The sequence below is a fragment of the Pezoporus flaviventris genome, unplaced genomic scaffold, assembly GCF_033815535.1.
Source record: "Pezoporus flaviventris isolate CSIRO_AGI_PZ_B2104156 unplaced genomic scaffold, CSIRO_AGI_Pfla_v1 ptg000015l, whole genome shotgun sequence".
In the NCBI taxonomy this organism is placed as follows: Eukaryota; Metazoa; Chordata; class Aves; order Psittaciformes; family Psittacidae; genus Pezoporus; species Pezoporus flaviventris.
The window spans coordinates 26,133,556-26,146,120 of NW_026892563.1; the positions used below are offsets into that span (position 1 = coordinate 26,133,556).

The window sequence follows — 12,565 nt, forward strand, 5'->3', positions numbered from 1 at the left end:
AATCTTTCTAGATTCTTGAGAACCTGTGTATCAGTTTGTTTTGTGATAAAGATTAAAAGATGAGGGGTGTTTAGTGTGTGTGTATGTTTGGAGGAGGTTGTTTTAGTTTGATTATTTTTTTGTGATATGTGGGAAGTATGAAAGACTTTCTGATAGCACTGACTCCCTTGGAAGTGTGCGTAAGGCTGTTGATACTGACTCCATATTTGTACAGGATGTTGGTGCAGCTCATGTGGAACACAAAGAAAAGAGCAAATGTGTCACTGTCGACAACAGACTTCTATTCTGCATTGGTTTGCAAAAGGAAACCTATTGCATTCTCTTTAACATTGACCAAGAGTTAACAGCGGTAACAGCAGCACCTTACGTAGATTTTTCTCTGAGATAGACAGAAGGCTTAACACCACATTTAGGGATGATGAAATGGACCTTGAATTGACACAGGAGTAGAAAATTGTGTTGTGCAGCAGCTGATGCTGAGTGCAAGGTGCCTTATTGCATGAAACTGGGGAACATAACCAAGTCAGAGCTGAAGTAACTGGTAGGGAAGGGCACACATCAGAATTGGTTGGCTAGAGTTTGGAAGGAGTATGAACTGCAAAGAAAACATGTCAGTCAAGGTGAGGCAAGTCAGCCCTTGTGGTATCGTGCACAATATCATCTGTGACCACAGATTTTGTTTTGACAGTTAAGCCTTTGTCTTTAGATGGGAACATCTGTGAAGGATATATCAGACTGGTCAACTGAGGTTGTTCCTACAGTAACAATAATGTGAAGGTGTTTCTTAGTTTGAATTAGCATTACAGGAGATGCTTATCTAGTATGGTACTCTGCATGACAGAGAATGTGTTGCTTTTATCATTTTACCTCTTACTGATGGCTTATGTAGGAATGAGTATTTTGTACATCTCCCTGCTACAACCAGCAGTGTGTGATATGAATGGTGCTAAAATCCCCTGAAAGTAAAAGCCAGCTGAAGAGCTGTGATGATGGGAGTAGAAGAGAGAGGCACTCATCCTACCTACCTTACATAGCTGTTGTATTGCAGGAGCCTTTTTTTTTTTTAGCTGAAAAGGCTTATCAGCCTCCATGTGCTACAGAGGAAGCTCATGTGCCTCACTTGGACTTGGTTGAGGCAGTCAGCTTTCTGATGGCTAACGTTCAGATAGACAAATTCCACAGTGAGTGGTGGAATTTACATTGTTTTGTTTGTTCACAGTTAATGTGTGTTCTGTTCTCTTGACAAGGGTGTAGCTGGTCTTTAAAAGGAGAAAGGCACTTGCTTGTTTGGCTGAGGCTGGCTACTGCTTTCTGGATCAGTTGGCACCCTCAAGGGAAAAGAGGAATCATCTCTTTCATGACAGCAGTGGAGCATGGAGAAATGCAGAACAAAAAGCTTCATGAGTGCAGGGTGGGGAAAGCAGAGGTGGGGAGATCAAGTCAACATAGAGCCTTCAGAAAGAGTGATGAATGAAGAATATTAAGATGACCAAGGAGTAGACAACACAGGGCTTGGATAGAGAAGGAAAACAAGGTGTTTTACTGGGGGCTTTGAGAGGGCTGTGCAGTTTATTGCAGCCCATGAATGATGCTGGCCTGAAAGTAAATGTGAAAGAGTGAACCTGCCTTGGGAGCACACCATGGGTAGCAGACAGTTTGATCACAAACTCATATTTTTATTCTAATTCACTCAAGAGGAATAGTAAGGAATTTTCAAGGTTCCCTTGTTCTAGTTCATGTTCAAATAGAACAGAATTTTAGGCTGTAAAAGTTCCTTTGTGTAACTTTGGTGCATTCAGAGTTTGTGCTGTTTCCCAGTGATGAGGGAGGGAATGGTTGCTGCACAGTCAGTGGTCGCCTCTTTGGCTTTTCCTTAAATGCCATTTAAACAACAAAGCACGCTGAAATGTTTAAAGGCAGTGAGGCCTTTTGGCCTTTTTAGATACCTAATTAAATACTCATGGCAGATACATTTTCTTGACATTTTCTTTAAATCTGAAATTTTGGCTGGAATACATGTTACTGTATAACTTCCCATCCAGCCTAGGAAAAGACAGACATTTGAAGGAAAAGCAGTTAATGAGCTTTGCTTATGAGTATGTTTATGATATTTGAGTCTCTTTTTGACATATTACTGGCATGGGTGACATTTGTTTCCCTTCACTCATATAGAAATAGAAAGATTTTAGAATGTGCTAAGTACTTCATACAGGTAGTATTGCACTGTGCACAGCTATAGAGTGATAGATACATGAAATATATCTGTAACTTGTGTAGGGCAAGGATCTTCAAAGGGCTAGGTGAAGATCAAAGCCCAGCCTGTAGGGTGTGATCAAATAGCCTGCTGAAAAAGACCAAAGTGGATATGAAGCCTTTTGGTACAGCAACACTGGTTTGTTTTACTGCAGACAGTGTATTCTTTGTGAGGTTCAAGTTTGTGGCACCTCCATTTATACCTGCACGTGAAGTTCCAGTGCAGACGTTACCCTCCTCTCATGCATCTGATAGAGCTGTAGCTGCTCTTAACTCTTGCATCATCCCACTCTCCTTTCAAAAAAGTTTTTGAAAACTGATGCACAAAGCACATACTCCAGAAAATAAACATAGTGGAAAGCTTAGGAAAAAGAGGTTTTGCATTTCCATGTTGTTGCAGATGAAACCCTGTACATACCCAAGGACAGTTGTGGCTGATCCATACAACTCTTTGTATCTCCATCATTTACAGAGGCCTTGTTCCCTGAGGGTTCCTCATTAGCCTAGTAAGAAAGCAATGGAATAGAAAAACTTTGGAATTGGCAATTATTGTCCTTTGTTTGGCTGTGTGAATATAAGCAGAGACTGCTTTACCTCTTGTCCAGTTTGTTAACTAAGGACAAGAAAGATTTCTTTAGATTCTTACTAAGCAGGTGCTAACAGTGTGGAGAGCTGGACAACCTACCTTTGTGTACTTCTGATCTAATGCAATCCTATGCAGAACAGAATGAGTCCCTTTTTGTACAAGATGTCTGATGAGTTTCAGGAAGGCAAGAGAATGTGTAGCAACCCGTGTTGAACAATTGAAGGAACTGCAACAGTAGGAGTTTTTGCCAGTGTTAGTGGGGTAGAGTGAGTCTCAGAGAAAAAGCATGAGGTCTTCTGTTAAGAAGTCATGAAGCAGAAATGAGAGCTTAGGAAAAATTATAGGTCACGAGGCCATAGCTGCATTTGGGAAAGTTTCATAAGAAGCAGAATTTTTGGCCTTGTTGAAGGATGGAACAGTTTGAACAAAAGAGTGTGATGGATGGGAAATAAACAGAGTATGAAATACCAAGGTTAAGCTTTTTAGATCTGAGCTGTTTCTTGCTAAATTGTTCCCAAAGAGTTTATAGTCACAATAATTTTTTCTAATATGCCCAAACTTTCTTTAAAGTAATTGGAAGCCGAGTGCTATCGCCGGCTTCCCAACACCTAGTTGTTACAGGAATCAAGAGTTGTTTCAAGGAAGACTTGATTAAAGTGTCACATAGCTATAGTTAACTGGCATGTGACTTCTGTTTCTCCAGCAGACTTTCTTATCACAAGCCTTTATAAGGACCGTGTAGAGGAGGGTTTTTTTCTCCTTGAGGATTTTTTTTTTGAAAGTCAAACTCTTGAACTGTCCTGTTTGATATTGAGTGTATCTTATTCAAATATGCTTGACATCCATATCTAAAGATCCTGTACAACCTGTGACATACCCGCAGTAACAATGGGGAACTGAAACTTCTGCTCACAGCATGTTTTGGTTTAGACATACTTCAAGCATGAAAGCGGTTTAATTGTCTTCCTGGTGGGTAGCAGATCACCACAGGTAACAGATCTAGGTTACTAGGTAACAAATCACCATAACTGTTAATTGTTATTACAGGAAAATATCTAGGACTTGCTGGGCTAAAATAAGATCTTGCCTTGAAAATCCAATTGTCTTAGTTTAGTTACGAGACATGACAAGTGGGTGAAGCTGGAAAGTGGGCAAAGGGTGTTGTCAGATAATGCTTTTGGGACTAGCTTCAAACATTCACTGCCATCGCAGAAGAGAGTGGGCATCATGCAAGTGGTTCTCACCTGTACCTGTGCAAAGCTTTCCAGCTGAGCCAGGAGCCAATACTGAAGTCACTTTGAACCCATCTGACACTGGCAGTTAAGAAATGCTTGGATGATCCAGGCTGGTGACTCAGCTGTGAGGACGGTAACCTCCAGCTGTGACATCAAAACAAACATCTGGGAGTGGCACAGTGAAACCCAGCTGGCCACTTCCAAAGTGATTACACCCTGATGTCCCCAGTGCCCCTTCAGAAAGGGGCTGATGTAGGTTCTGTTAGCAAGGAAAAATGCTTCTTTTTTTTTCAATTCAGTAGCTGTAGCATGAGCTTGTTGTGAGCCTGACCCCTCAGAGGCAGCAGTGCTCAGGAGGCACTCACTGAAGAATGTCCTAATGGTTTTAAGGAGGGAAAATTGGGTTAATGCCATCACCACTGAATGTTAATAGGAAGCACACTGTGTATGAGGTAGGCTTGGAGAAATGTTTCAGGGTGTTGGGAAGAGAGGCCCACGAGGTATAGCACAGTTGGCACAGAAAAGGGGTTAAAAGACAACAATACATGTGCGGAGAATTACAGCAGAACTGCATTTTGCCTTAAAAGAAAGAGCATGGTGGACAGGAGAGCCAATGAAGGCAGTCCTCTGTGGCATAAAATAGGAGGTAAGCCATCACAGAGAGGTAGGGGAAGAATCTTATGAGTGGTATCTGCTGCAGTAAGAGAAACACAGAGAGGTCAAGGACATATTTGTTGATGAAGAAGAGTATTGAAATGTCAACTTCAAAGAACAGAGAAAAAGGTAGAGAGAGTCTGGACTGATCCTCAGGAGGGATCAGATGTTGGTGCTAGTCACAGTCTCAGAAAATCACTGCAGAGGAGAAGACCAAGAGTCTATTCAGCAGCTGGGCTTCACAAATATCAGGTTCTGAAGCAAATAGTTCAGTGCTGGGGAGGTGGTGTACTTGTGTCTGCTCCCCAAGGGCAGACATTCTGTTGAGAGCTGGAAAGGTGTTAACATGAGCTAATTGTATTAATACAAGTAACAGGAAGTTGTATCTGTAATATGAAGGGTCCTGCATGTCAACCGCGGTGGCTTGATTAGCCAGTTTCAAGCAGTTAGTTTTCACAGTCTTGGTCATGATTTTTCAACAGCTGTGTATGTGTGTAATGCAAGCTGGAATTTCTCTCTTCGTTTTCTTTTATAGTGTACTACACATATTTTGATAGCACGGTAATGTTTTACTTTATAAGACTCCATTGCATTCACAATATAAAGGAAGAGTGTGGTTCAAAACAGTCTTCTGGTTTTGTTGTGTTCAATAGGAAATAGCTCGTCATCTCCGACCTGGAACTCTGCGTGCTCTCTTTGGGAAGAACAAGGTTCAGAATGCTGTACACTGCACAGACCTACCTGAAGATGGACTTTTGGAGGTAAGACCTGCTAGAAAAACATGTGGTTTTCTGTCATTGAAAATTTTAAAGTGAAAAGCTATACTTGACACTTTTTTAAGCTGTGGACGTGTTTTATATGTGGAGTAGCTGTATTGGAGACCAGCTGAGAAACAAAAGCAAAGAATTTATTGAGGGTATTTAACTCAATTAATTATGATACTGTAAAATTCACTCATGCAAGTTTCCTTGAGTGAATAAAGTATAAGGAAGTATTTAATGAGATGGAAGTCAAGAGTCTTCTCTTGGCCAAATGTGTCCTTGAGACTGCATATCAGCTCCTAACTTCTTAGCCCTTTCTTGGATAACCACCATGATCTGGATTGTCTCTACAGTGAGCTTGTGTGGGACTTGGAACATTATAGACGCAGGAATTCAAATTCTCCAGATAGGGTCCAGGTTTATTTGTAGACACTCATAATTATGCACATCAGTTGATACTTCCTGTGGTTTATATTAACTTACTAATTATTATCTGATTTTGGTTTTGTAGTCTTTCTTTAAAGTCCAATAAAATGGGAAAATGTTAAATTAAGGGAGTTTAGAAAGACAGAAATACTGTGAAAACCAGAACGAGCTCACTCAATTCTGTGCCTCAAGACTAAGGTCTGTACAAGGGTGTTGATGCAGTGTGTAAATGTATCTTGGATGGATCTCTGCATCAATGCAGATGTTTTTCCAGGACATGCATAGCTTCTGTTTTACTGTCTACATGTATTTGTGAGTGCTTTGTTGTCAGACTGCTGATAGCAGAATGATGGAGCAGCAAGAATTTTCCCGGCTTGGATACTTTTACACTGCCAAAATGGTGTTTTCTTTGAGGGGAGAGGAAGAGCTAACTGCACTGCCATCTCCCTTCATGAAATAAAATCCCATCTGTGGGTTAAAGTGCTGTTTCCCAGGAAATTGCATCTGGTTTACTGAAATCCAACGCTGAGAATGGCAGCCAGTATCAACAAAGTTGCAGCTTTTTAAATCGCTTCCAAGCTGCCGTTAGAAGATAGATGATAACTTTTAGTTTATGCCCAAAGGGACTAGATTCAAATAAACAAGCAAGTATTTGTCACAACATGCCTAAGCTCCCTCTGTCATGGCTTTTTAGTGGCAGCAGAAAAAAAAAGGCAAATCCTACAGGGGAAAAAATAAAAGCATTTTAGAACTTTAGCAGAATTCTTTCTTGCACGTGTCCACAATCTGTCTCTTATGCTGATGCAAAGCAGGTGTAAGTCCATATTGCTGGGGTTTTAAATTGGTTTTGTTGTTCAATTTGAGTTCACAGCTACTATAATTGAGGTGGGTGGAACAAAGCATTTGGATTGCTTCTCCAAAATAAAAATTGAGACTGGAGTTTTTTCTTAAGGTCTCCACTACATATGTTTGTCCTTTAAATCCCACAGCTGAATCATAAGCTAAGTTCTTGATCTAGTATTACATCGGCTACACATTTTGGAGTTTCCATTGCAGGCTGGTCATTTTAGCAGTCATTTGTTGATTGTATTTTTGGGGGGTGGGTGGTGGTGTGTGTGTAAAATACTTTTTTTCCCCTGGCATAAGTGTACACAGAATGTGGCCCTTTATCTGTAGTTTCTTTTATAACATTCCAGAAGTTGTAAAGGACATTGGCTAACGTTCGTTAATGAGTAAATAAAGAAGTGAATGTTTCATTCTGATTGTTTGGCAGATAAGCATTATAATGTAAACTATAGAAACTTTTTTACTTCTAGCACTTTAATTCTTGGAGTATCTTTAGATTTGTGTTCTGTAAGAAATGTAGTTGCCTGAAAATGTAGGTAAGCAGAATCAAAAATACAAAATCAAAAAGCAAGAACCTCTGGATTTGCCTTAGTGCAGGGGTCTGTCACAGCTGATGGAAAAGAAATGATACATTATACACGGAGATCACTCTTGGGAAGGACTTTTTCCTTGTTAAGCTTTTCTGTAAGAGAACTCAAACCCAGTTACAGAGGTTTCATTTGCCGGCAAGCAGTTACCAGATGTTTCCCCTACCTCAGCCCCAGTAACTGTAACAGCACTGTATGTGCTGGGCTAGAGCAGAGTGACTGTGTGACATCCAAGATAACCGTACAAGGAAACTAAGGCAGACATTTTTAAGAAGTATGCTGTTCAGTAAATGATAGTGAATGTTTTCATTCTTCAGTGGATAACAATATTCTAATATACTGCCTTCAAAAGAGCAATTATTCTCAGCCTTGGAGGAATTCAAGTGAATTCAGAGATAGGCAGGGCACTTGTCATTGAGGAGAATGACCTTGCCTGTGGTAGCACAGGGGAACTTTCTTGTTTCCATATGGAGTTAGGTGTGTTCATTATGTCCATGTTCTGGTAGGAGATGTTGCTGAGATGGTAATGCTGCAGTTGCTATAAAAGCTTTACAGTATTGTTGTAGGACAACTGATTAGTAGAGGAGGAGTCTGGAGTAAATTTCAGAGAGAAATCTGACTCTAGTAGATTTATACTGTAAAGGTGAAGGATCCTTTTTAAAGCCCCAAAGAAAATTGATTCATCCCTAGCAGTCTCTTTGCTGTCTTCAGGTGGCACTGGTTTTTGTACAGTGTTAATACTCTGCTGCAGTTACTACCCAGTATAGCTCCAAAACCCAGCCTATATGCAAATTCTTGCACTTGTGTTTTGCCGATGAAAGGCAAGTCTGGCAATCTGAATTCAGGCACAAGAGCTAGGAACTCCAGGGTTTCATTTCTATCTCTCGTGCTGATTTTATCTGAGCTTGGTTAAGCCACTTTGCAAATTTTGGCATTAAAGTGTTTGGCTCTGAAATTCTGTATGAATATGTTCTGATTTATATTTATCTTCTCCAAAATAAAATACTAAATGCAACAGATTTTAGAAAGCAAATTGCAGAATCATTCTTACAAATTATTACAAGATTTCTCGCACTTTCCCCCACCCCCTACTTCCTGCTACATATATGTTGGTGGGGTTTTTTGAGGGGTGGGCTGGTTGGTTTTGGCATTTTGTGGGGATTTTTTTGTTTTGGTTTGTTTTTTGCATGCTTGGTTGGCTTTGAGTTGTTTGGTGGTAGTGGTGTTTTGGTTTTGGGTTGGTTTTTTTTTCCAGAATAGAACATAGCTCAGTTAGTTACTCTTCTGAAACCCAGTAAGCTTTCTTGGAGAGAGGATGCTGTAAGATTTCTGAAACTCTTGGAAAACCAGAGAGGTGGGCCTCAGGGAACTGTTACAGCCCAAAAGCAGGCAGAGCCACTGTGTTACACCGTGAATAAAGTTGTTTACCGTCTTTGATTCAAAACTTCTGTACAACCTTGACCATGTTTGATAGCTGAACCATCCTTTTCCAGAGATGGAAATCCATCCCATTTCCAATGCAGCCTCTCTGTACAGGTCTAAGTGCTGCAGAGTGGAAGTCCCAGTATTTCTGAGCTTGAATTGAGCCCAGTGGCTTCCTACAAAGAAAGCCTTAGCTGTGTCTGTTGGCTGGCATGTGGAGCACTTATGTTGTTAATGCTAAAGCAGCTTCTTAGAGGTCTCTGTCACAGTCCTGACTCTGTTGTGGCTGCATGTTCTGTGAGCACATCTGCAGGCAGGGTCAGCAGTGCCCAAAGAACCTTGGAGGCAAGATGGAGGAACTGTTGCCGTTTTGTGGAAAAAAGCAGAGTAGGTTGGTCTGTGTGTTAATTGTGACTTTTGAACTTCCAGAATCAAACAGAGATGGGAAGATATCTGATTGATCTATCCCATCATGGGCCTTAAATGCACAGTATTACTGGAACCACAATAAAGGTGTGCTCCTTTGTAGAAGAGAACACACCAGTGCTTTCCTGAGGGCTCAGTTAGGTGTCCTTAGTGGCAGGTAGTGCTTATGTTTTCTCCACCCTTCTCTGCAGTTTTAATGACCCATAGTTAATGATCAAACTGAAATTTGAAAAGTGTTTGTAATGGCAACTGCTGTCTGATTGTCAGCAAATGGAGACTTCATAGAGGAGATGAGACAGGTAACTGAGGGCTACATCAGATGCTTGCTGAAGTTAATAACCAAACCCTAGGTGACTTTGGTGGCTCATACTCAGCTGACAGTCACTAGGAAGGGCAAGGTAGTGACCTTTCTCCCCAAAATCATGACCAAGGAGTACTCGGGGAAAGGACAGAGAACAATGCTGTCTCAGGGACAAGGACTAATTAACTAGATAAGGATGAGTTTGTGCACCTAGCTTTAGAACACTCTGTTTAATTAATGTAGTACAGCAGTTTTTCCATATTTGTTTATTAGACCTCTTTTCCATGCATCTGGAAAAAGGAAAGTTCACTTCTGGTCTTAAAGAACCCTCAAACAAACAAACAAACAAACAAACCCCAAAAGCAAACACTGGCATTTGCTCCCACCAGTTTGACCCTTAACTCCTGTCCGTGTTCTACAAACTACTTAAATTTCAGGCAGTGATTGGAGCACACCATGATTAATAACTCACTTTGGCTCAATGGAGGGAGATGCAGTTGAGTGTAAACTGCAATGGGAAAATCAGTGTATTTTCAGTTGTAAAGCTTTAACTGCTGCTTTTATTGCCAATTTTGTGATGCAAGAGGAGGGTGAATATTGCCCTGAAGCCTCTTGGATGAGCTCTGTGACTTACTGGGTAAGGCATTTATTTATTAACTTCATAGACTTGCATGTCTTCAATTCAGTACAAAATGTATTTTCACAAGTGACAATAGATAGGCATGAATAGCTCAGGACAGTCCGTTTCCTCAGCCTTGTCATCAGTTTCTCATTTTAATGAGGAGAGGAAAGAAAGGAGGAAGTAAAGAAGGGGGTCTGATAGTGACGGACTGTTTATGAGATGATGGTGTTTCATGAGCGAAAGCTAAGCCAACAGTTTCTTATTTTTTTCTGATCAACTGATGCTGTGTAGGACATTCATTCAGAGCACAGGTTTGCATTTGTTTCCAACATCCAAAGCAGGTATTGCTGTACCTCTCATCAGGGTTTTTTTTCTATTTTATATAAAGCAGGTACTATTTGGAGCAAACAGTTACGCTGCTCACCTGCATTTACATTCCTTCTGAGTCAGGTAGAGCAAAGACTGGAACCTGCATGTTTTATATATGCCAAGTGAGTGCTCTATTTAATAGACTAGAGATACTTTTACATTTGTGTCTTTCATGTACACATGGTGAAAGATGACTCTGTTTCTCAACTCGCTGTCTTTGATCTGAGAAACATTTCTGATAAATACCTTGTTGAAACAGGAGCTTGCAAACCATTGTATCTTATGAATCATCATTCTTTAGACAAAACAAGTTTCCTTGACATTAGTCATTTCTGGAGTAGTTTTAATGGAAATATTTGATGCAAGGTGCTGTGGCAACCAGACTTCATGGTTTATCTCGTGAGACCTCACCTGGAGTATTGTGTGCAGTTCTGGTGTCCTCAACATAAAAAGGACATGGAACTGTTGGAACAAGTCCAGAGAAGGGCCATGAGGATGATCAGGGGACTGGAGCACCTCCTGTATGAAGACAGGCTGAGAAAGTTGTGTCTGTTCAGCCTGGAGAAGAGAAGGCTGCGTGGAGACCTCATAGCAGCCTTCCAGTATCTGAAGGGGGCCTATAGGGATGCTGGGGAGGGACTCTTCATTAGAGACTATAGTGATAGGACAAGGGGTAATGGGTTAAAACTTAAACAGGGGAAGTTTAAATTGGATATAAGGAGGAAATTCTTTCCTGTTAGGGTGGTGAGGCACTGGAATAGGTTGCCCAAGGAAGTTGTGAATGCTCCATCCCTGGCAGTGTTCAAGACTAGGTTGGACGAGGCCTTGGGTGAGATGGTTTAGTGTGAGGTGTCCCTGCTCACGGCAGGGGGTTGGAACTAGATGATCTTAAGGTCCTTTCCAACCCTAATTATTCTATGATTCTATGTGCTTCCTTAAATTTGCCTTCACCACTTGTTCACGTCACTGAAAGTACAGTGAGTAAAATTTTCCACAGGAGGTGGTGCTGTACACGCACCTCAGCTCCCTGGGTCTCAAGTGGCTGAGTACCTTTCAGATTATGCAGGAATTCACATTATTTGCACCCATTAAAAAGCTGGTAGCCTAGCCATGCAGTTATAACAAAACCAATATAACTGAGGTTTGGCATGCTCTGCCTGTAAATTGTGGCTCATACTGGGCAGTTCAAGGTGTACTTTTTTTGCTAGCAGTTCTGTAAGGGCATTTGTACTGTAGTAAAACATTCCGGGATGACAGACTGCACACATCTGGGATAGCCTGACAGGCTGTTGAGGTGCAGCCTGCTGTGTCTGAGGCACCCATGCTAGCTCTATCTTCCTGTGCCTTGGTGTTTGGACAACCAGTCAGTCTTATGGGGTTTATTTGCATAATTAAAAAATGCTTAATAACCATACATGTATATGTATGTGTTTTTACATATTGAGGGAGAAGATGCTGCCCTCAGCAAGATATGCATGAAAAAGATTTGCTGTGAGATGCGTAAAATTTGAGTTCTGGGTGAAATAACCTTCTCCCTCATGCCAAGGAAGATGCAGTTATTAAGTGACTAATTCTTCTAGCTGACAGTAATGTGGTGGGGGGATTGGAATTAGATGATCTTAAAGTCCTTTCGAACCCTAACTATTCTATGAAATGCTTCAGGAATGTCCTTACACATGCTTTTGCGTGTCTGGTAGGCTATGTGTGGAACTGCAGAGGGGGGTGGGCTCTTAAAGCCAGTTTTCACAGGACTGCGGGATGTGCCAGCTGCCTTCCCAGCCTTGCATCCCCATGGGCGCTCTTTCCACTGACTCCTCAGGGTGCAGCGTGTGTGCCGGGTGTGCCTGTGCATGGCTGCTGGGTGCCGTCAGGCTCTGCCTTGGGCATTGGGACTGTGTGGAGGGAGATGTGTCAGTTTTCAGTGTCACGGGCAGCTTTCCAGCCAGGCAGTAGCAAGGTCCTCCTCGAGTATCATTTGCTGGCCTTCTCCCTTGTCTCAGAGCTATTTGTAGCATCCATAGACATGAAAATAACCTATTTAAGGGAGATGATTTTGCTGTTATCAAAGAGTGGGTTT

At 41.4% G+C, this 12,565-nt stretch overlaps 1 protein-coding gene across 1 annotated transcript in view; it reads left to right on the forward strand.

Moving 5' to 3' along the window:
• NME7 (NME/NM23 family member 7) overlaps nucleotides 1-12,565 on the forward strand; it is a 74,344-nt gene that overhangs the window by 51,481 nt on the left and 10,298 nt on the right. The window contains exon 10 of the mRNA XM_061453856.1: nucleotides 5,382-5,489. Within this exon, the coding sequence (XP_061309840.1) occupies nucleotides 5,382-5,489 (108 nt within the window). The remainder of the gene's footprint in view (nucleotides 1-5,381; nucleotides 5,490-12,565) is intronic.